At 39.7% G+C, this 25,326-nt stretch overlaps 1 protein-coding gene across 23 annotated transcripts in view; it reads left to right on the forward strand.

The window, feature by feature from the left end:
- SEC31A (SEC31 homolog A, COPII coat complex component) overlaps positions 1 to 25,326 on the forward strand; it is a 91,666-nt gene that overhangs the window by 18,560 nt on the left and 47,780 nt on the right. For all 23 annotated transcript variants that reach the window (XM_066233504.1, XM_066233507.1, XM_066233505.1 and 20 more), the window contains exons 4-11: positions 1,973 to 2,171; positions 3,799 to 3,894; positions 5,879 to 6,019; positions 9,427 to 9,569; positions 15,039 to 15,138; positions 18,687 to 18,848; positions 19,050 to 19,202; positions 23,451 to 23,681. In XM_066233504.1, coding sequence (XP_066089601.1) covers positions 1,973 to 2,171; positions 3,799 to 3,894; positions 5,879 to 6,019; positions 9,427 to 9,569; positions 15,039 to 15,138; positions 18,687 to 18,848; positions 19,050 to 19,202; positions 23,451 to 23,681 — 1,225 coding nt within the window. The remainder of the gene's footprint in view (positions 1 to 1,972; positions 2,172 to 3,798; positions 3,895 to 5,878; positions 6,020 to 9,426; positions 9,570 to 15,038; positions 15,139 to 18,686; positions 18,849 to 19,049; positions 19,203 to 23,450; positions 23,682 to 25,326) is intronic.

The raw sequence follows: 25,326 nt of genomic DNA on the forward strand, positions 1-25,326 counted from the left end.
GTTTTTTTTTTAAATTTTTTTTTATTTATTTACCTTTTTTTAGATTTTATTTATTCATTTTTTATTAGAGAGAGGAGGGAGAGAGAGAGAGAGAGAGGGAGAGATAGAGAGAGAACAGGGGGAGGAGCAGGAATCATCAACTCCTATATGTGCCTTGACCAGGCAAGCCCAGGGTTTTTTTTTGTTTGTTTGTTTGTTTGTTTTCTTTTCATTTTTCTGAAGCTGGAAACAGGGAGAGACAGTCAGACAGACTCCCGCATGCGCCCGACCAGGATCCACCCGGCACGCCCCCCAGGGGCGACGCTCTGCCCACCAGGGGGCGGTGCTCTGCCCATCCTGGGCGTCGCCATGTTGCGACCAGAGCCACTCTAGCGCCTGGGGCAGAGGCCACAGAGCCATCCCCAGCGCCCGGGCCATCTTTGCTCCAATGGAGCCTTGGCTGTGGGAGGGGAAGAGAGAGACAGAGAGGAAGGAGAGGGGGAGGGGTGGAGAAGCAAATGGGCGCTTCTCCTGTGTGCCCTGGCCGGGAATCGAACCCGGGTCCCCCGCACGCTAGGCCGACGCTCTACCGCTGAGCCAACCGGCCAGGGCTAAGCCCAGGGTTTTGAACTGGCGACCTCAGCATTCCAGGTCGACGCTTTATCCACTGCGCCACCACAGGTCAGGCCGTCTTGCAGTTTTTTTACTCCACCATCTTATCGTGTCTCATTGTCTACCTCTGTGGCACCTTCATATTTCATCTCCATGCCAAATTGTAATCTTTTATTCTCCACAGTTGGGGGTACTCATCATAATAGACATAATTTTTTTTTTTTGTATATTTCTGAAGCTGGAAACGTGGAGAGACAGTCAGACAGACTCCCGCATGCGCCCAACCGGGATCCACCCGGCACGCCCACCAGGGGGCGATGCTCTGCCCCTCCGGGGCGTCGCTCTGCCGCGACCAGAGCCACTCTAGCACCTGGGGCTAGAGGCCAAGGAGCCATCCCCAGCGCCCGGGCCATCTTTGCTCCAATGGAGCCTTGGCTGCGGGAGGGGAAGAGAGAGACAGAGAGGAAGGAGGGGGGTGGGGGTGGAGAAGCAAATGGGCGCTTCTCCTATACACCCTGGCCGGGAATCGAACCCGGGTCCCCCGCACGCCAGGCCGACGCTCTACTGCTGAACCAACCGGCCAGGGCAATAGACATAATTTTGATGTCACTTTTTTGCTGTCAGAATTTATGATTTTTCTGCCTGACCAGGCGGTGGCTCAGTGGATAGAGCATTGGACTAGAACGTGGAGGACCCAGGTTCGAAACCCCAAGGTTGCCAGCTTGAGCACAGGCTCATCTGGTTTGAGCAAAGCTCGCTAGCTTGAGCCCAAGGTCGCTGGCTTGAGCAAGGGGTCACTCGGTCTGCTGTAGCCCCACGGTCAAGACACATATGAGAAACCAATCAATGAACAACTAAGGTGCTGCAGCGAAGAATTGATGCTTCTCATCTCTTCCCCTTCCCGTCTGTTCCTATTTGTCCCTCTCTCTGTCTCTGTCACACACACAAAATAAAAGAATACATTATTTTTCTCAGAAAATTTTAGATGTCTCCCTCAACATCTTTACAATTGAATAGACCACTTGTTGCTGAGTACTTCTGTAGTCAAATATAACAAAGGGAAGTGGTTGATAAGCTCTGTTTTTCAGATGAACCAAAGCAGCTTAGAGAGATCAAGTAACTTGCCCAGATCTCACAGCTTGTACATGGTAAAGCTATTCCTTCCACAAGAGTTTTTTCACTCTTTTAAGTTACAAAATCAAATATGAGTATTAATAACTAAAATGCCATTTTAACCATGTCATTAACAGTTACCAAGAATAGAAGAGAAGCAGTGTTTTTGGAATATTTTTGAAGATATAAGGAATTAAATGTGTAATTGCAAATTCTTTTCTACATTTATTTGACTTCAAATTAGCTGTTTTACTTATTTTTCTTAAAGGTACCACAAGTTGATTTGGGGGCCTCATAAGATGGATTCCAAAGGAAATATCTCTGGAGTTCTGATTGCAGGTGGTGAAAATGGAAATATTATTCTTTATGATCCTTCTAAAATTATAGCTGGAGACAAGGAAGTTGTGATTGCCCAAAATGACAAACATACCGGCCCAGTGAGAGCCTTGGATGTGAACATTTTTCAGGTTAGACTTTTGACATTTATTAGTAATTCTTGAGATGTGTGCTGCTTATTCAAAATAAGTATATGAATCTATTATGCCTCAGTGTTGGAATCAAAAGCTGAAAATATGTGCCTATGCAAGTTGATGAGGTAATATATATTTTTTAAATTATATTTTATTGATTTTAGAGAGAGCGGGAAGGAAAGAGAGAGACAGGAACATTGGTCTGTTCCTGTATGTGCCCTGACTGGAGTAAAACTGGCAACCTAGTTTCTTTGTTAATTGGATTAAACAACTGTGGATTTTTGGTTAATGTCTTGTATTATAGGTTGCTATTACCATAGACTTCCTCTCTTTTCAGTTATAAGTCTATTGATCAGAGAAGAATTTATGATTGTGAACTATAAAAGGCGCAGGTTAATGCATGAAACTCATTATTTTGCTGTACTACATATCATAATTTTAGGTTCTTTTTTACTTTAAAGGTATGCAACAGAGGTAGCTTATATATAAATATATTGCCACCTGGCTTGACCAGTGGTGGTGCAGTGGATACTGTGTTGACCTGGAATACTACTGAGGTCCCCGGTTCAAAACCCCAAGGTCACCAGCTTGAGTGCGACTCATCAGCTTAAGCACAGGGTTGCCAACTTGAGCAAAGGGTCACTGGCTGTGCTTGAGCCCCTCAGTCAAGGCACATACAAGAAGCAATCAATGAATAACTAAGGTGAAGCAACTATGAATTGATGCTTCCCACTCTCTTCTCTCTTCTCTCTCTTAATCAGTCAATCAAATTTAAAAAAAGATATATTGCCACCTGGAACAAGATTGAGTGTAAATGAAGGAGAGTTACACGAGGAATTTAAGATGAGATTTTACCAGCTATATATTTTTTTTAAGTGAGAGAAGGGGAGATAGACTCCTGCATGCGCCCCAACTGGGATCCACCTGCCAACTCCCATCTGGGGCTGATGCTCAGACCAGCCGAGCTACCCTCAGTAGTACCCAGGGCCGACACTTGAACCAGTAGAGCCACTGGCTGCAAGAGGGGAAGAGAGAGAGAAGGGGGAGAGGTAGGGGAAGAAAAGCAGATGGTCACTTCTCATTTGTGCTCTGACTGGGGATTGAATCTAGGATGTCCGCCTGCTGGGCTGACTCTCTGTACACTGAACAAACCAGCCAGGGCAACCCTATCTTGCCCTGGCTGCAGAAGCTGGCTTTTAGGCATCCTGAGATAAATACCGTTGTTTTAGGATTCAGTTATTTGCCTAAAAGCAATAATTGATGACATTTGTTTTTCACAGTTGGATCTGTTCCAGAGATGCAAAACCATAAATGGAATCCCTATATAGTTGCATGATTGTTTAAGAATTTATCTATGTAATTATATTTTTAATGTATTGTATTAAAATGTCAAAACCCATATTTTTAAGTTAGAGTTTTATAATGTTTCTTTAAAACATTATTGAAATTTTAGATTGTTATGCATAGTATTTAGAAATTCATGTTTTGCTTCTTTAATTAATAGAAAAATTGTATGACCTAAAAGTGACAGATATGTATGACCTAAAAGTTACAGCTGTGAATTGAATTAATGAGTTCTCTTAATTATTTGTAACTGCTATTTAGTTATTGTTTTTTATTGCAGACTAATCTGGTAGCCTCTGGTGCTAATGAATCTGAAATTTACATTTGGGATTTAAACAATTTTGCAACTCCAATGACACCAGGAGCCAAAACACAGGTATTTCATTGATTCTGATATATTCAAAAGTGTTCTTCTACACTTAATCTTTTTCAGTTTTATTCCACACAAAATATACTTTTTAAATTCAATGTTTAGATGTCATTGATTTTTCTTCATTATAATGAAGTATTAATAAATATTTTTTCAAGTATAAGTTTTTCAACAGCAAGTATTTATTTGTTGTCTGTTATCTGCCAGAGATTATTCAATGTACATACAGTAGTAAATAAAATAGACAAAATAGACAAGTCTTTCATAATATTTTTAGATATGGTATTTTATTTAATGTAGTATTTTATATACTATAGTATTTTAACTCTATCCAACCTTAGAATAAAGATCAGATCAAAAGAAAACTTATTTTAAAAAATAAGTCAACCCCTTTTCTATATATTTACCTTCCTTTTTTTTTTTTTTTTTAAAAGCGCAAGCTTTAATGATTGAATGGCCAGAGAATGGAGAGCTAATGCTCCCGCATAGCTCACAGATCAGCTTCTTTTCCACTTGGGGCTGAGAAGTTGTAGCTCCATGTAGGAATAGAAAGGAAGGGATAGTCTAAGCAGATAAGGGGGAAGTTTATGCAAATTGTGGGTGATATATGTATAGATTTTCAGGAAAGGGGTGGGGATTTTCTCTGAATCTGGGTTCTACCTTCTTTTTAACTTTTTATGGTCCCATCCAGTCATTGTCATGCTGATTTTCAACTGTCATGGTGCTGCTGGTGGGAGTGTCATTTAAAATTGACATTATAGTATAACGAGGTTGGAAGTCCGCTGGAAAGTCACTTAGGAGGCCATCTTAGTCTTAAATGTTTTTAACTGGTCATTTATTGAGAAAGAGCTGTTAGCTTCAGATGCTCCTTTTCTCAGAGATAAACAGTGGGGTGGGGGCTTAGCCAGGTCACATAGGCCTACTGTGGAGTAGCAAATCACCCCTTTCTGATTTTCACTCATTCTTGAGGGATGCAGAGAGATGAAGGTTCGCCTTCCATAACTTCTTCAAGCTAATCAGGGTTTTGTAATGGGGCCCGTTAGAGGAGTGAAACTCTTCCGTGGCTCATCTTAAATAAATACCGCCTTTTTCGCTCCATAAGACGCACCTGACCATAAGACACACCTAGGGTTTAAAAGAAGAAAATAAGAAAAAAAAATATTCTGAACCAAATGGTGTGTTAAAATATTTAATAAAATACCATATTTTCCACTCCATAAGACGCACGGACATTTTTCCTCCACTTTTGGGGGGGAAAAGTGTGTCTTATGGAGCGAAAAATATGGTAAGTCAGATTGTCTCCTGGCTGCAGTTCTGACTCCTGGGTAACTATCATTCAAAGCTTAATTGATTCAAGCCTTCTAGAAACAAAAGAGACTAGACATGAAGTTGTTACTTACCTTGGTTGACGTTCCTGCTGAACGGAGTTTGGGGGGTCTGATAAAGATTCATAAGAGTATTGAGTTCTGTAGAACTTTAGATTTAAACCTGTTTTACCCTGGTTTGATGGATCTAAGGCATTATTCCCTGTATTATGTGTTTCTAATAAGTTGAAAAAGAATAGTCTCTGGCTGCCACTCTGAGTTTCTTTATGTTGTATACTACTCAATTTGAGTAGCCATATTAACAGGATCCAACGTTTTGGCAATCTGAGAGGCAACATCATGATAGTGTTTTATAAAGATACTTTCTAGACTATAGCTTTTGCTCAGTCTAGTTGTTACATTGATCCACATCTGCTTTGTAGTCATCATCTACCATGTGGCACTTGCAAAATAAAGAAACAGTGCTTGACTTGTAAAAAGATCTTAACAAATGCCTGATGGATGAGACAATATTAACTGTATTGTATAGGTATATATCAAGGACTAGGAAGATAAAGCAAATGAACAGGTTTTTAAGTAATTTATTTTTGCAAAAGAAGGATCAGATTTTGTAGTGAAATGTAATTATAATTGAGAAATTGTTTCTAATCATTTTTCCCTTCTAGCCCCCAGAAGATATCAGCTGCATTGCATGGAACAGACAGGTCCAGCATATTTTAGCATCAGCCAGTCCCAGTGGCCGAGCTACTGTATGGGATCTTAGAAAAAATGAGCCTATCATCAAAGTCAGTGATCATAATAACAGGGTAAGCACATAATTGATTTGTGGTGAATATGTTGTATTTCTTCTGTAGGTATTCCTTCCTATATTGTTTGTCAGAGCTGGCAACAAATGAAATTTTTGTAAAGTCAAAGCCTGTATTTTCATGGATTAGTTATGTTGGAATGAGAGGATTTTTCCTTAGAGAAAATAAAGTTCTCAGTAAACCATGTTGGATATTATTAATGATGTAGAGAGAGATTGGGGGTTTATTCCATGATATTCTGGTTATTTTACAACCAGCAACATTTTTTTAAGCATGTATTTATTGATTTAGAGAGAAGAGAGCGAGAGAAAAGAGGGGAGCAGGAAGCATCAACTCATAGTAGTTCCTTCTTGTATGTGTCTTGACCAGGCAACCCCAGGGTTTTGAACCAGCAACCTCAGCATTCCAGGTCAACACTTTATCCACTGTGCCATCACAGATCAGGCTCAACCAGCAATTTTTAAATTCATCTTTACCTTTCTCTAAAATGTATAGATTTTTTTCTGCAAGTAATTTTATGACTGAACTTGTAGTTTCCACACTTTTGGCTTCATCTCTTTTCTCTTAGATACTGCCCAGTAGACAGTGCTGTGTAACACATTAAGTTTTGACCTTACAAATTTTTTTTTAAGATTTTATTTATTGATTTTACAGATAGGAGAGAGAGAGAAGGTGGGGGAATAAGAGCGGGGAGCATCAGTTCATACTGCTTCTCCTGTGTGGCTTGACCTGGTTTTGAATCAGCAGCCTCAGCATTCAAGGTCAACGCTCCGTCCACTGTGCCACCACAAGCCAGGCTTGACCTTACAAATTCATTAATATTATGTCATCATGTGTTATAAGATAATTTAGATACCATTAAGGCCTTATTTTGTTAGTTTTTAATTACATTGTATAGTTTGACATTTTCATAATGTTTGCCTAAATTAGGGAAATACATAATGTATATAATTGGAAAACAATGACAACAAAAAACTGTTTAGAAGAATATTTTTTCAGGGTGTTGTTTTTCAATCAGGAGTTTTAAAACAAGTTTTAATGAAATAAAACATACAACAAGCATTTCAGTCATCTTCTGGAATACTTAATAGGATCTGAACTTCCAAGTAATTTTCATTAATAATGTTAATTTATCTTGATGTGAAAATTTGAATGGGCCTGACCAGGCGGTGCTGCAGTGGATAGAGCATTGGACTGGGACATGGAGGACCCAGGTTTGAAACCCCAAGCGTGGGCTCATCTGATTAGAGCAAGGCTCCCCAGGTTGAGCCCAAGGTCGCTGGCTTGAGCAAGGGGTCACTTGGTCTGCTGTAGCCCCCCAGTCAAGGCACATATGAGAAAGCAATCAATGAACAACTAAGATGCCGCAATGAAGAATTAATGCTCTCATCTCTCTCCCTTCCTATCTGTCTGTCCCTATCTGTTTCTCTCTCTGTCTCTGGCACAAAAAAAGAAAAAAATTTGAATGGTAGTTGTTGCTTGGACATTCTATCTTGATTTTCTGATAATATAGAAGAAAGGTGTGCATTTATGGTAAAAAGAAAAATTTTTTTCTGAAAGTGTTAAATTTATATAAAACTTCCTTTCAGTCACTCTCACCAGATGGCTTGATTGGTTAGAGCAGGGGTCTCCAAACTATGGCCCCGCGGGCCGCATGCGGCCCCCTGAGGTCATTTATCCAGCCCCTGCTGCACTTCCAGAAGGGGCATCTCTTTCATTGGTGGTCAGTGAGCAAAGTGCAGCGTCGCTCACGTACAGCACTACTTATGGTGACACGGGATGTACGTGTCACGGCTCCAGAAGTGCGTCATATCACTTGTTATGGCTAGCAGTGACAAATATGAAACTGGACATTGACCATCTCATTAGCCAAAAGCAGGCCCATAGTTCCCATTGAAATACTGGTCAGTTTGTTGATTTAAATTTACTTGTTCTTTATTTTAAATATTGTATTTGTTCCCGTTTTGTTTTTTTACTTTAAAATAAGATATGTGCAGTGTGCATAGGGATTTGTTCATAGTTTTTTTTATAGTCCAGCCCTCCAATGGTCTGAGGGACAGTGAACTGGCCCCCTGTGTAAAAAGTTTGGAGACCCCTGGGTTAGAGCATTGTCCTGGAGCATAGAAGTTGCAGGTTCGATCCTTCATCAGAGCACATACAGAAACAGATTGATGTTCTTGTCTCTCTCTCTCTCTCTCTCTCTCTTCCACCTCTCTCTCTGAAGTCAATAAATAAAATTTGAAAAAACCAACAAAAAACCCTCTTAGTTACAATTTTGGCAGAAAAACATATATATTTATATATGTATGTGTATATAGATATATATTTTTTTTTTACAGAGTCAGAGAGAAGGACAGGTAGGGACAGACAGACAGGAAGGGAGAGAGATGAGAATTCTTTGTTGCAGCTCCTTATTTGTTCATGATTGCTTTCTCATATGTGCCTTGATGGCGGGTGGGTGGGGACTACTGCAGACTAAGTAACCCCTTGCTTAAGCCAGCAACCTTGGGCTTAAGCCAGTGACCTTGGGCTTCAAGCCAGTGACCTTTGGGCTCAAGCCAGCGATTTTTGGGCTCAAGCCACCAACCATGGGTTGTGTCTATGATCCCACACTCAAACCAGCAACCCTGCACTCAAGCTGGTGAGCCCGCATTCAAGCCAGTGACCTCGGGGTTTAAGAACCTGGGTCCTCCACGTCCCAGTCCAACATTCCATCCACTGCGCCACTGCCTGCCTGGTGAGGCAGGAAAATGTATTTTTGATACGGAATTATGGCCTAGAATGGCTTATTATTTCAGGTAGCTGGATGAATTGAAAACATTTAAACTTTTTTTTACTTAAGACTTTTTTTTTTTTTTTTTTTTTTTTTTTTTTAAAGAATGTTGGGGTTTTTATTTTATTTTATTTTACAGAGACACAGAGAGAGAGTCAGAGAGAGGGATAGATAGGGACAGAGAGACAGGAACGGAGAGATGAGAAGCATCAATCATTAGTTTTTCGTTGTGCGTTGCGACACCTTAGTTGTTCATTGATTGCTTTCTCATATGTGCCTTGACCGCGGGCCTTCAGCAGACCGAGTAACCTCTTGCTTGAGCTAGCAACCTTGGGCTCAAGCTGGTGAGCCTTGCTCAAACCAGATGAGCCTGCACCCAAGCTGGCAATCTTGGGGTCTCGAACCTGGGTCCTTCTGCATCCCAGTCTGATGCTCTATCCACTGAGCCACCGCCTGGTCAGGCTTACTTAAGACTTTTTAATAAAATTTAATACTTTTTAGATTTTTGGTGTTTTTAAAAATAGACTAACCTGAGCTGATGTTTCCTACTGTTTCAAAGACATATTCCTTAAGTTCATTTTGACTTTTCCTAAAGTAATATGAAGGATAAAATGTGAGCCTGAACTATCTGCAGATGCATTGCTCTGGGATGGCGTGGCATCCTGATGTTGCTACTCAGATGGTCCTCGCCTCTGAAGATGATCGGTTACCAGTGGTCCAGGTGTGGGATCTCCGCTTTGCCTCCTCTCCACTCCGTGTCCTGGAAAACCATGCCAGGTATCATGCTGCTTTTCCCAGGAGCTTAATGGTTTATTTTTGAAAACATATTTACTTACTATTTGAATTATCAAGTAATTTTTATTAGGGAATTTACTTTCTATCTTGTAAAAGTTAGTGTAAATGGTTTGTTTTTATTTTAAGCAGCAGTCATATGATTTTCTATACCCCTAAATGGTAGCCACATCATCTCATAACTGTACAAATAACACAAACAAAAGGATTTTCCACTATTTGTTTCAAGTAATAATTAATAGATAAAAACTCTAGTAAATCACAACACTTTGGGACAACTCTTGACATGCAATTTGCTCATTCTTAGAGTTGTCATACTTATGAAGAGACTTGCATAATATTCAATGTCAAGCAAAAAATTTAAAGTTTTGTTTTAGTTCTTGGTTTTTATTTTAATTTAAAAGCAAATATTTGAGGCCCTGGCCAGTTGGCTCAGCGGTAGAGCGTCGGCCTGGCGTGCGGGGGACCCGGGTTCGATTCCCGGCCAGGGCACATAGGAGAAGCGCCCATTTGCTTCTCCACCCCTCCCACCCCCCTCCTTCCTCTCTGTCTCTCTCTTCCCTTCCCGCAGCCAAGGCTCAATTGGAGCAAAGATGGCCTGAGCGCTGGGGATGGCTCCTTGGCCTCTGCCCCAGGCGCGAGTGGCTCTGGTTGCGGCAGAGCGACGCCCCGGAGGGGCAGAGCATCGCCCCCTGGTGGGCGTGCCGGTTGGGTCGGGCGCATGCGGGAGTCTGACTGTCTCTCCCCGTTTCCAGCTTCAGAAAAAAAAATTTTTTAAAAAAATAAATAAATAAAAGCAAACATTTGAGAAAGTAAGTGTTCATTCTGCTTTTAGTTTTAATAAATGCATGGATGCTCGTGTTCGTTTTAGTGACATTAAATTTAATTAGTAATTTGGCAAATTTCCTATCATTGATATTCAGGTACTCTGAAAGTTTAGGCATATTTGTTCAATGTTTGTTTTTTTTTAACTATTTTTTTTTTGTTGTTCAATGTTTTTAAACAAGAAACAAATCCCTTTTAATGTTATAGTATTTTCTAAGTACTTTTGGACATTTTTTTTCTTTCCTGTTTAAGGATATATAGACTGGAGCTTGAAATCCCTTTTTCCCCCTGTGTAGTAAATTTGCACACTAAGAAGTCCTAAACTTTGTTACCTCTCCTTGAGCTCCTTATAAAGGAGAAAAGAATCTTGTCAGAATGTAATCCTATTCATTTGTTATACTTCAGTCAGCTCTTTAGTAAAGAAGGGATGATTCTGAACAGTTTTAATGTTTTTCTCACGGCAGATAAGATTTTATTTATTTATTTATTTATTAATTTAACACATACTCATGGAACACATACTCTGTACCAAGCACTGTACTAGGATTCAGTAACAGACAAAAATTTATGCCCCCAGGGACCTTATACTTGAGTGGGAGGATAACTAACACTTATATTACATGGAAAGTATGCAAGTACTTTATACTTATTTATTTATTTTATTTATTTTTTGTATTTTTCTGAAGTGAGAAGTGGGGAGGCAGAGTGACAGACTGTCACATGCGCCCGACTGGGATCCACCCGGCATGCCCACCAGGGGGCGATGCTCTGCCCATCTGGGGAGTTGCTTCGTTGCAACCAGAGCCATTCTAGCACCTGAGACGGAGGCCATGGAGTCATCCTCAGTGCCCAGGCCAACTCTGCTCCAGTGGAGCCTTGGCTGTGGGAGGGGAAGAGAGAGAGATAGAGAGAGAAAGGAGAGAGGGAGGGTGGAGAAGCAGATGAGCACTTCTCCTGTGTGCCCTGACTAGGAATTGAACCCAGGACTTCCACATGCTGGGCTGACACTCTACCGCTGAGCCAGCCAGCCAGGGCCTTTATATTTTTATTGAGTTAGAGAGAGAGAGAGAGAGAGAGAAGAGACATCAATACATCAATTTGTTGTTCCACTATTTATGCATTCATTGGTTGTTTCTTTATGTAGACTAGGAAGTGAACTCATGACCTTGGTTTATTGGGATAATGCTCTGACGACCTGAGCTACCCAACCAGGGATCAGGTACTTTAAATGCTAGCTTGATTAATTCTTATAATAAACCTATGGTAGGCCTGGTCAGTTGGCTCAGCTGTAGAGCGTCGGCCCAGCCTGTGGATGTCCTGGGTTCACTTCTCAGTTAGGGCACACGAGAAGCGGTCAGGGAACACAGGAGAAGCAACCATCTGCTTCTCCCCCCCTTCTCTGTCTCTCTGTTTCTCTCTTTCTCTGTCTCTCTTCCCCTCCTGCAGCCATGGCTCGATTGATTCTAGTGCATTGGGCCAGGTGCTGAGGGTGGCTCTGTGGAGCCTCTGCCTCACGTGCTAAAAATAGGTTGATTGCGAGCATGGCCTCAGATGGGCAGAGCATCCCAGTCGGGGCACTTGTGGTAGTCTGTCTCTCTGTCTCCCCTCCTCTTACTTGGAAAAGATGAAAAAACCCAAACAAACCCAAAAACCTATGGTGTAAGATACTATTATCCCCTTTAAAAGATGGGGAATTAAAGCTCAGCAAGGTTTAACTTTGCCTGGGTCACATAACTCAAGTACTGATTTCCAGTCCAAACATTTTGATTTCAGAGTTGATGCTCTTAACACTACATTATATACTTCCAATTTTAGGAACGGCCATAATTTAGCAAGACAGAAACCCGTACTGGGTACAAATCAACCTCTCTCTCAATTCTCTCCCTCTAATAAATGCAAGAGTTGGATTATAGGATCGTTAGGGTTATTTTTAGGTCTATAATTCTGTGATTGAAAGAAAAGTATTTAAAGCCTAAATGTTTTTTTAAATGTGATATTAATATGGTATCAATATCTTGACATGCCTTGTAATTCTTGACATGTGTGATTGGATTCTAAAGTGGAGAGGCAGTTAAAAAGTACATTATTGATGAAATTAAGGAAATTTGAATATGGAAACTATATACATTAATTTTTTTATTTTTAGAGAGGAGATAATAGAGAAAGTGGGGGGTGAGGGGAGCATCAACTCATAGTAATTGCTTGTGCCTTGACCGGGCAAGCCCAAGGTTTCAAACCAGCATTCCAGGTCGACACTTTATCCACTATGCTACCACAGGTCAGACTGGGCCGTATATTTTAAAATATAAGTATTTTCAGTATGTAATTGTATTGTGGTCATATAGGACACTGATCTTATCCTGGGAGATAAGAGTAGGGTTGGCACCTAACCAGGCTTTGGTGCAGTGGATAGAGCGTCGGACTGGGACACAGAGGACCCAGGTTTGAAACCCCGAGGTCACCAGCTTGAGGACGGACTCATCTGGTTTGAGCAAGGCTCACCAACTTGAGCCCAAGGTTGCTGGCTTGAGCAAGGGGGTCACTCTGTCTGCTGTTGCCCTGATCAAGGCATATATGAGAAAGCAATCAATGATAACTAAGGTGCTGCAACAAAGAATTGATGCTTCTCATCTCTCTCCCTTTCTGTCTGTCTGTCCCTGTCTGTCCCTCTCTCTGTCTCTCTCTGTCGCTGTCACAAAAAAAAAAGTAGAGTTGGTATAACATGATATTGGTGATTAACTCTCAAATGGTCAGAGAGACAAAGACGTAAAGTAAATGTGGCCACACCGATAAGTTTAGGTGAGGAGTATGAGAGTATACCTCACATTGTCATTATACTTTCTATAAAGATTTTAACTTTTTTAAAAGTAAACTATTAGAAACAAAAGTCTTAGGCAGTTTGGGTCCTCTTCCTATGCTATAATTTCCTAATTCTGCAATGACTTAGATTGTAAGAATTAGCAAATTAAAAACAATTTTTTCGGGAAAGCAAAATACCTGTAGTATGCACGTTGATAATGAGGCTTATCTTTGTTTTGGAAAATTTTTAACTCTGCATCTTAGAACTATTGTAAATTTTTCCCAGGAGAATTGAGGGTTATTAATTGTATGTTTCAGCCCTGGCCAGTTGGCTCAGTGGTAGAGTATCAGTCCAGCATATGGATGTCCCAGGTTTGAATCCCAGTCAGAGCACACAGGAGAAGTGACCATCTGCTTCTCCACCCCTTCCTCCTTCTCTCTTTACCTCCCATAGCCATGGCTCGAATGGTTCCAGTGAAGTTGGCCCTGAGCTCTGACGATGGCTCTTTGGCCTTGGCTAGTTCAGTTGCTGAGCAATGGAGCTGGGGCCCAGCAGGGCAGGGTATCGTCTGGTAGGGGCTTGCCTGGTGGATCCTGGTAGGAGTGCATGCGGGAGTCTGTCTCTGCCTCCCTGCCTCTCACTGAAAATTAAGAAAAAAAAATGTATGTTTCTGTTTTAAGAAATATGCAAACAGGCTTCTAGTGTCTAGTTTTTTTCTAGAATCTAATATTTTCTAGTATCTGGTATTTAAATTTTAGTTTCTAATATTTTTTTTCATGGTATCATAATGTTTACTTTCCCTCTTCTATCTCTAAAAAACAAAGGCATGAATATAGCAAAGACAAGCTGTTAATAGCAGGGTTTTTTGGTGATGGTAGGATAACAGGGGATTTTTATTTTCTTTAACCTAATCTGAATTTTCAGAACACTAACCAAAAATATTACTTTTGTTATATTTAGGATAAAAATTAAAATTTATTAAAACACAAAAACAACTAAAAAATAAGATCTTTGGCATTTAGGTCTGTAATACTTTATGAGACAGATTTTTAAATTTTTATTTTAATTTAAAAGTTTTTATATGCTAGATAATTTCTGATCACAAAAGCTAGAAAATTTAGACAAAAGAAGAAAATGTGAAATAGTTACATTTCCTATCTATCCATAGGTAAAGCATTTTATTGTGCACAGTTTTATATATATACACACGTAACTTCAATTATATATAATGTAATTATACATTTTTATATCAATTTATGTGCATTGATAACCTTTTTTATTAACATTTACTAAATTAGTAAATGTTATTTACATTTACTAAATTATTTACATTTATTAACTTAGTAATAAATAGATTTCTACAACAGAATTAAAATTTTTTATTTATTTGTTGATTTTAGTGAGAGAGGAAGGGAGGGAGAGAGAGGGAGAGGGACAGGAACAGCTCTGTTTCTGGGTGGGCCCCGACCAGGGATCGAACTGGCACCCGCTGCACTTCAGGGTGATACTCTAACTAACCAAGCTATCTGACCAGGGCTACAAAAGAATTTTTAACTATGTATTTTCTCATCAAAAGATGATCTCTGATTTATTGTTATACGATTCATGTTGTTGGGCATTGTTTTTCATTTTTGCTATTATTCACTGTGCACTGTATTGCATCTTTGTAATGATCAAAGAGCATATATGTACTACTAACTTGCTTTCCAGAAAGATTCTATGAAATTATACTTCTGTCAGCTGTGTGTGTCTTTAAAACTTAAGAAATAATTTGTGATTTGGTTTCTTCAAGATTAAAAATTTCTTCATCTTTTTGTGTTTTTTATAAGGGGAATTTTGGCAATTGCTTGGAGCATGGCAGATCCTGAATTGTTGCTGAGCTGTGGAAAAGATGCTAAGATTCTCTGCTCCAACCCAAACACAGGAGAGGTATGGAGAGGAAACGTTTTGCAGACTTAGGGCTATCATCATATTTTATCTCTAGCTGAATAAGAACATTTTTATATGAATTCTTTAATGCATCATTACAATTAAGGGTATGTGAAAGTAGATGGAAGTATGTTGACATGTTAATCTAGTACAGATTTTTATCAGGAACAATATATAAGCGCAGTTGTTTTATCTGGGAAAATTAGTCTTTGAAATAGCATATTTGAAACTAGTAATCATCCACCCCCATTTCCAATAAAAGGTGTTTACCTAGACTCAGAAACACTTGGTTTGACTATTTAACGTGGTTTCTGGAAATCAGTGTCTTCAAAGTAGTAGTGTTCAAGGTTTGCATCTTTTTCCTAGTTTATCATTCTTTTTTTTTTTTACAAAGACAGAGAGAGTCAGAGAGAGGGATAGACAGACAGGAATGGAGAGAGATGAGAAGCATCAATCATTAGTTTTTCGTTGCAACACCTTAGTTGTTCATTGATTGCTTTCTCATATGTGCCTTGATCGTGAGCCTTCAGGAGACTGAGTAACACCTTGCTTGAGCCAGCAACCTTGGGTCCCAGCTGGTGAGCTTTGCTCAAACCAGATGAGCCCGCACTCAAGCTGGCGACCCCGGGGTCTTAAACCTGGGTCCTTCTGCATCCCAGTCCGACGCTCTATCCACTGCACCACCGCCTGGTCAGGCTACTTTACCATTCTTGAAGATCCTTTTTAATTTCTGGAAATTGGTAGAAATGGGTTTTTAATCTGTTACAAATTAAACAGCAAGAACATAATACTTTGTAATACAAATTTGTCATTTCTTTTACCTATAGGAATTTAGATGTAGGAAATTTTACCTTATTAAATCTGAGTGATATAGAAACAATTTTATTTGCTTTGGGTTATATACTAAAATCTTCTTTTAACTATTTTTTATTATTTTTAATAGTTGAATGGGTTTTTTGTCTTTCAGTATTGGTCAAGATACTGCAGATTTTAATTATAGCTTTTTACTTTTTTGTAAATTAAGATAAAGTATCGCAAGTGCTTTGCTAGTTGCCCTGATGGAATTCTAGTAAAAAAAAGAGTAACTTCAATAGGTCTTAATCTATAATATTAAAATAAAAACAAGTACTTATGTTGTTTGATTTATGGTTTAAAGTTTTTAGATGGAGTGATGTTTTTAAGAACATAGAAACATTAAAGTTAGGAGAGACCATAGAAATGAATTAAGATAATAATTTTGCCTCATGATTTGTAGACCAAATAATAAAAATCTTGCATTTTACACTGTACCTTCCCAGGTGAGTTCAAAATTCATGGAAATTACTGTTCTAATTTTCTCAGTTATAAAAGTTGATGTATTTTTGCATATGATTAGTTTGGTGTGCTTACACTTCGAAGTGGTAAACTTTTCTTGCATGCAGCAATAAAAAAAATTTAGTGTATTTTTGAATTGAAATGCAAATTAAAAATTCACAAGTGCTTCAAATATGAAGCTTTGAATCTTATCAACCAATTTAAGCATCAAAGACAAGCCAAAGTTAAGCTAATTTGACTTTTTTTCTTTTTAAAGATGGATAGTTACTTTTTTTATTGTAGTAAAATACTTATAAGTATTAAAAAGTTTTTATTGATTGGCTTTAGAGAGAGAGAGAGGAAGGGAGAGATACAATAAAACATCAATTTATTGTTTCATTTGTTTATACATTCATGGGTTGATTCTTATATGTGCCCTGACTGGGACAGAACCTACAACCTTGGTGTATCAGGACAGCTGTCTAACCCAACGAGCTACGTGGCCAGTACAACACTTATATTTTAGCCAATTTTAGGTATGCAGTTCAGTAACATTAATGGGTTTATGTTTTTTTTGAGAATAAAGTAAGTTTTATTTAGGGCACAACTGTGAAAGAAGTGAAAAGTACCCATCAAAGTGGTTACAGGCTAACTCCAGAGTGAGTTGCACCTACATTCACATTGTTACACAACCATCATCACCATCCATATCCAGAACTTCTTCATCTTCTTAAACTAAAACACAGTACCATTTAAATAATAACTCTCCATTCCCTTTCTTAAAGTCACAAAATCTATGGTCTGTAAGCATGTTACTATCACACTAAACTTTGAGTTAGCAACAATTATTACATTGTAAAGGGTTTTTTAAAAATTTTTTTAAAGTTTATTCATTTTAGAGAGAGGAGACAGAGAGAGATGGAGAGAGAAGGGGGTGAGGAGTAGGAAGCATCAACTCCCATATGTGCCTTGACCAGGCAAACCCAGGGTTTTGAACCAGCGACCTCAGCGTTCCAGGTTGACGCTTTATCCACTGCGCCACCACAGTTCAGGCCCATTGTAAAGGTTTTAAATTAAAAAAAAAAAATTTTTTTTTTATTATTCATTTTAGAGAGGAGAGGGAGAGACAGAGAGAGAGAGAGGAGAGACAGAGAGAGAGAAGGGGGGAGGAGCTGGAAGCATCAACTCCCATATGTGCCTTGACCAGGCAAGCCCAGGGTTTCAAACCGGCGACCTCAGTATTTCCAGGTCGACGCTTTATCCACTGCGCCACCACATGTCAGGCCGTAAAGGTTTTATATCAGCCATTTCCCCCCCTTCTTTTCCAAGTGAGAGGAGGGGAGATAGAGACAGGCTCCCACATATGCCTTGACCAGGGATCCACACAGTAACCCCCATCTGGGGCTATGTTTGTAACTGAGCTATTTTTAGTGCTTCCGGCAAGGCTCCGCTCAGCACTCAGGGCTGATGCACTCCAACCAATCGAGCCATGGCTGCAGGAGAAGAAAAGAGAGAGAGAGAGAGAGAGAGAGAGAAAGGAAGGGGTGTGTGTGAAGAAGCAGATGGTTGCTTCTCCCGTGTGCCCTGTTTAGGAATTGAACCTAGGACAGCCACACACTGGGCCAATGCTCTTCCACTGAGCCAAGCAGCCAGGGCCATATTAGACATTTTTTATACAGTTTTTCAATATTTTTTCCTTCTTAAAAAAAAACAACAACTATGTATGCCAAAATATGTTTAGATACTGCAGTAATAATGATGTATACCTGTTTTCTCACTTTGACTTAAAGCCACATTTCTCAGTGAATTCTTTCTTTTTGAGATTATTGTTAAAATTTGGTCTTCTAACAAATCTAAATATAATTACTGTTTGGACGTTGGCAAGCAAAAACAGTTGGACAACACACCAGTCATCTTTTAGAATTTAATTAGCTCTAATAATAGATTGTTGTGCTCTTTCAGATGCATCTACTAGTATCATTTCAATAAAAAGAAACAAAATACCCCTCAGTTTTTAAGGTGTGCTTGTTTTCAAATCTGATTGAAATTTGGAGTAGCATTTCTTTTTATTTTAACAGACCATCTTAATGGACTTTCTTGTACTTCAAAGAAATTTTTATACTGTTTTTTTTTCTGGCTAAAGACATGTTCTAAAAGAAAATAATTAAGCTGTGCTTGATGATCATATTAATTCAGGTGTTTTGGCTATACAGTGATTATAGTGTCTTCTGACTTTGTTATTATTTTTTGCCTAGGTCTTATATGAACTTCCCACAAACACACAGTGGTGCTTTGATATTCAGTGGTGTCCCAGAAATCCTGCTGTCTTGTCAGCTGCTTCCTTCGATGGACGTATCAGTGTTTATTCTATCATGGGAGGGAGTGTAGATGGCTTAAGGCAGAAACAAGTTGACAAGGTAATGGATGTTGACATTTTTCATTATAACAACTGAAAAAACAATCTTACTGTGTAATTGAATTGAAAATTGTTTTGATATTACTGACCAATACTGATAATTGTGATAAAAGAATTTTTTGGATATGACTTAAAATGTGTAATATAGTCATATATAAGTTAGAAATCTCATGTTATTTATTTATTTATTTATTTATTTTAGCTTTCATCATCTTTTGGAAATCTTGACCCCTTCGGCACAGGACAGCCCCTTCCTCCATTACAAATTCCTCAGCAGACCACTCAGCATAGTATAGTGTTGCCTCTGAAGAAGCCACCCAAGTGGATCCGAAGGCCCGTTGGTGCTTCCTTTTCAGTAGGTGCATTTGTGTTTATGGTCCACAATGACAGAGGACTTACAGTGAAGTGTTTTACAGGATCACTCTGAGGGGAGACAATTGGGTTTGAGATGTTTCTGTGACTTTTTCTAATTGTTTCTCAGGAAAAGTAGGACCTATTTTCCCTTTTTTTTCTTTTTAATGGTCAAATATGCATAACGTAAAATGTACTGTTTTGACCATTTAAAAATATACAATTCACTGGTATGAAGTACATTCTCATTGTTGTACACCCTTCACACCATTCATCTCTTCCCCCCTCACCTTGTTAAACTTGTCTTCCTTCTCTATCTCTCCTTGATTCCTTTTCTTTTTTTGGAGAAGGTTGTGTCCTTTCTTTTCTTCCCTTCCTTTTAGTTAGCTCTTTTTATTTGCTAGTTTATTTTTATTTTTTATGGTAAAAAGCACATAACATAAAATATACCACCTTAGTCATTTTTAAGTATGCAGTATAGTATGATAGCTATTGTACATGCACATTGTTGTGCAGTAGATCTCAAACTTTTTCATCTTGTAAAACTGAACCTCTGTATACCTTTTGAACAACAACTCCTGTTTTCCCCTCCCCTAGCTCTTGATAATTACATTTTACTTTCTGTTTCTATGACTTTGACTACTTTTAGATATCTCATAGGTGGAATCATGAAGTTTTTGTCTTTTTGTGATTAGGTTATTTCACTTAGCATAATGTCCTCAAGCTTCATCCATGTTCTAGTTTATGACAGAATTCTCTTCTTTTAAAAGACTAAATAATATTCCATTGTATATATACTCCATATTTTTTTAACCATTCATCTATCAATGGATATTTAGGTTGCTTTCACCCCTTAGCTATTGTGAATAATGTTTCATTGAGCATTTATATGCAGATATCTCTTTGAAAACCTTGGTTTCGGCCCTGGCCAGTTGACTCAGAGGTAGAGCGTCGGCCTGGCGTGCGGGGGACCCGGGTTTGATTCTCGGCCAGGGCACATAGGAGAAGCGCCCATTTGCTTCTCCACCCCCCCTTCCTTCCTCTCTGTCTCTCTCTTCCCCTCCCGCAGCCAAGGCTCCATTGGAGCAAAGATGGCCCGGGTGCTGGGGATGGCTCCTTGGCCTCTGCCCCAGACGCTAGAGTGGCTCTGGTCGCAGCAGAGCGACGCCCCAGAGGGGCAGAGCATCGCCCCCTGGTGGGCAGAGCGTCACCCCTGGTGGGCAGAGCATCGCCCCTGGTGGGCGTGCCGGGTGGATCCCGGTCGGGCACAAGCGGGAGTCTGTCTGACTGTCTCTCCCCGTTTCCAGCTTCAGAAAAATTAAAAAAACAAACAAACCTTGGTTTCCTTGAATGTGCCGGCAACTGATCTACATGAACTATTGCTCTATATGGGAGCACAGATAGCAAAAAAAGCTCTTAAGAGTTGTTGCAAGTGTGCTACATTTCTTCCCTGTAAAACAAGTTAATCAGTCCTCTCCCAGGAGAGTGGCAGGACAGGGAGAGGCTGGAAGTGGTTTTCCTTGGGTCTTTCCTCCTACAGAATGCGGTGAAAATGCCTTCTCTGTGGTCCAGAGGGGTAGAATATCGATGTCCCCTCAAATATTTTTGGGTTTACCATTATTGACATTTTAGAATTTTTGGTTATGTTTATAATTCTCTGTAGAAGGGTAAACAATTTACCTAAACGTCCATGTCTTGAGATATCAACTTTATATAGTATTAATTGAAACTCTTATGCAATATTAAATTAGTGCATTTATACTTTCAATTTTTACCTTTCCAAATTTTTTATTTCTTTTAATTTTTGCAAATTACATTGCTAAGTATTCAAAAATATTTTTTTATGTTCAGTAGGAATATTTGTTTTCTGTGTTTGTTTTGAATGATTTAAAAAGCTGATTACTGGCGAACAGCATTTACGTTATTATAATTATTTAACATTATAATGTTAATATTACGTAGAGCCAAGTAAATGACTAAAACTAATAACTCAGTTTAGGTCTTGCTTTTAGGAACAGTTTTCTCAGACTTCCCTAGAACTTGAGGAAAGCCAGTGCTTTGGCCGTTCTGTGAAGTTCCATACCATGTGTGGTATAATCTGTACCTCACTTATCACTTACGTGTGCCTGTTGTATCCGGTTTTATTTCCACTTTAAGTTTCTTAAGAGGGTGAAGGAATTAAAACAAAACAAACACTCATAGACACGGACAACAGTATGGTGATTAGCAGAGGGAAACGGGGGTCAGGGAGGTAGGAGAGGGCAAAAGGGTGATAAATGTTGACGGAAGGAGACTTGACTTGGGGTGGTGAACTCACAGTACAGTGTACAAATGATGTGTTATAGAATTGTACCCCTGGAGCCTATATAATTATATTAACCAGTGTCACCCCAATAAATTCAGTTTTTTTAAAAGATTTTATTGTTTTAGAGAGAAGAAAGAGAAAGAAGGTAGGGTGGGGAGGGGCGGGAAGCTTCAACTTGTAGTAGTTGCTTCTCTTGTGTGCCTTGTGCAGGCAAGACGGGGTTTCCATCCAGCAACCTCAGCGGTCCAGGCTGACGTGTTATCCACTGTGCCACCACAGGCCAGGCAATAAATTCAATTATAAAAAGAGTTTATTAAGAATAATCGTTTGTGTTTTCTTACATCTTGGCATTTTGTATAATGCCTGACATAAAAGACACATGGACTATATTAGTTAATTAATAAATTTGTGTAAAGATCATAATTCTTGATAAAAATTATTGAGCATAAAGAACCAAATTTCGGCTTGTATTTTCTCTTACTTAAATTTATTTTTTATGACTACATTAATTCGATATTAACTATCTACTTGCTATATACAAGGCAGGTATTGAGTACTTCAGGCGATACAAGAATAAAGTACTTTAGCCAGAGAGCCTTCCTTGTTAGTATAGGGGAGGTTCAGCTTTGTCACTACTCTCCTAGGCTTTTCGGGGATGGGGGCTGACAATCAAGTTGACATAACAGATTAACAAGAGAGAAGCCTACAGATTTTTACATGTACGTGGAAGCTCCATAGGAAAATGAAGACTCAAAGAAGTGGCAAAACCTAAGTGATTATATCATAGGTTGAACAAGTGGCAGTTGTAGAAAAATTAAAATATAGAGAAAGACTAAAAGGAGATGATTGTTATTTAACATGTTATGTTTGTACAGATTTCTCTCAGCCTCAACTCTCTGGTGATAAGAATGTTTCCTTTTTTTTTTTTTCCCCCCCTTTTTAAGTGAGAGATGGGGAGGCAGAGACAGACTCCTCATGCTCCCTGACCGGGATCCACCTGGCAGGTCCCCTACCAGGCGATGTTCTGTGCATCTGGGCCACTGCTTCATTGCTTGGCAGCCGAGCTACTTTAGCACTTCAAGTGAGGCCATGGAGCCATTCTCAGAGCCCAGGGCCAACTTTGCTGGACCCATTTGAGCCATGGATGTGGGAGTGGAAGAGAGAGAGAGATAGAGGGTGGCGGAAGGGTGGAGAAGATGGTCACTTCTCCTGTGTGCCTTGACTGGGAATTGAACCCAGGACATCTACACACTGGGCCGATGCTGTACCACTGAGCCAACCAGCCAGGGCAAGAATGTTACTTTACTCTTGGTTTACGAAGAGCAGCTTTTTCATATGGGAGTTTCATCTCCTACTTTCAGAAAGAAAAGAGGAGGTCAGAGTGACTTTCTTGCTCCTGCTTGTTTTCAAGTAGTTTTTAGCTCAAATAATCATGTCAAGAGGCATATTTGAGAAGAGTGGCATATTCTGCCATCCTCTAAAACTTAGGTCCTAGAACAGAAGGTGAGACGAATACATATAATTAATAGTTGAATCAACAAAAGATATATATATGTGTGTGTGTGTGTGTGTGTGTGTGTGTGTGTGTGTGTGTGTATATATATATATATATATTACTCTAAAGGCATTGGGATAGAAAAGGCAATATTTGCCTGGGCCTCAAAGAGAAGTAGTATTGAATATCTGGAAGTTAGTAAAATCAAGAAGGCAAGAAATTGTGGATCACAATAAAATAGTACATCTTATCTAGAAGGTTGGTTTTGTGAAGAGGAATAACGATTGAAGACTAGGATCAGATTGTGACGTATGGGAGAGTGTGTCAGCTAATTTTATCCAAGTGATATATACTTAGATCGTAGTTCCTTCTTTTAGCATGTTTACAATAAGCATTTTTTCTGGCCACATTCTTGTGGTTCAAACTGATTTTGTTCATTTGTTCTTTTATAGTTTGGAGGCAAATTGGTTACCTTTGAGAACGTCAAGATGCAGTCCCCGCAGGGAGCTGAGCAGCAGCCGCAGCACGTGTTCATCAGTCAGGTTGTGACAGAAAAGGAATTCCTCAGTCGATCGGACCAGCTGCAGCAGGTCGTGCAGTCACAGGGCTTCATCAATTATTGTCAGAAAAAAATTGATGCTTCTCAGTCGGAGTTTGAAAAAAATGTGTGGTCCTTTTTGAAGGTAAAGTTGGTATTAAAATACTTTTTTGTTTTGTTTTGTTTTTTTTTTTGCATTTTTCCGAAGCTGGAAACAGGGAGAGACAGTCAGACAGACTCCCGCATGCGCCCGACCGGGATCCACCCGGCACGCCCACCAGGGGCGACGCTCTGCCCACCAGGGGGCGATGCTCTGCCCATCCTGGGCGTCGCCATGTTGCGACCAGAGCCACTCTAGCGCCTGAGGCAGAGGCCACAGAGCCATCCCCAGCGCCCGGGCCATTTTTGCTCCAATGGAGCCTTGGCTGCGGGAGGGGAAGAGAGAGACAGAGAGGAAAGCGCGGCGGAGGGGTGGAGAAGCAAATGGGCGCTTCTCCTGTGTGCCCTGGCCGGGAATCAAACCCGGGTCCTCCGCACGCTAGGCCGACACTCTACCGCTGAGCCAACCGGCCAGGGCTGGTATTAAAATATTTTTATTTCACTATCTGCAAATCTATTCCCATTATATTCTAAATCTGTGTTCCTATTAAACAATGGGAAGAATGTGATGTCAGGAACCTCTGAATGATATTAAGAAAACCTTGTGAAAAGCACACGACCTAACTGTTCAAGTCAAGAGTTCTTCCTTTTCTTTAAAAAGTCTAACAGGAAGTACTTTTTTAATAAGTAAAAACAATATAATAGGTGTATTTAAGTGAGAAAGACATAATATTCTTTTTTTTTATTATTATAAATAAATTTTTATTTTAATGGGGTGACATCAATAAATCAGGATACATATATTCAAAGAAAACATGTCCAGGTTATCTTGTCATTCAATTCTGTTGCATACCCATCACCCAAAGAGAGATTGTCTTCCGTCACCTCCTATCTAGTTTTCTTTGTACCCCTCCCCCTTCCACTCCCCCTCTTCCTCCTTCTCTCCCCTCGCCCCCCGTAACCACCACACTCTTGTCCATGTTTCTTAGTCTCGTTTTTATGTCCCACCAATGTATGGAATCCTGCAGTTCTTGTTTTTTTCTGATTTACTTATTTTACTCCATATAATGTTACCAAGATCCCACCATTTTGTTGTAAGTGATCCAATGTCATCATTTCTTATGGCTGAATAGTATACCATGGTGTATATGTGCTACATCTTCTTTATCTAGTCTTCTATTTTTTTTTTTACAGTGATTAAAGCCTTTAAGCAAACTCTTGGCCAATACAGCAAGAATCCATAAAAGAGTAGTGTCCTTAACCTGTTCACCAAGTCCAAATTGGCCCCATCACCATGCCAAATCCCTGAAAAATGCAACCCAACCCCAGTTCAGTCTGTTAGGAGCTGTCCCAAGGAGCAGGAGTCCAGGAAAAGTCCACATCCAGGAAAAGTCCACATGGCACTGGAATTGTCACAATTCTATACTTTGCAACTCATGTCCAAGTCTCAATGACTGCTGCTTCTAGCTGGTAATGATTCAGGTAGACTGGAAAAACCATCTGCAGCATATGTGGATATGGAGCTTTTGTTCTCCTCTGCCTGGAGAGATGAGACCAGGTTGCTTTTCCCTGGAGCTCTGTGACTGTGGCATGGTAAAGAGAACCTTGGGATACACTACATAATATTCTTTTTTTTAAGATTTTATTTATTCATTTAGAGAGGGAAGGGGGGCGGAGCAGGATGCATCAAC

Source organism: Saccopteryx bilineata, chromosome 5 (genome assembly GCF_036850765.1).
Source record: "Saccopteryx bilineata isolate mSacBil1 chromosome 5, mSacBil1_pri_phased_curated, whole genome shotgun sequence".
Lineage (NCBI taxonomy): Eukaryota > Metazoa > Chordata > Mammalia > Chiroptera > Emballonuridae > Saccopteryx > Saccopteryx bilineata.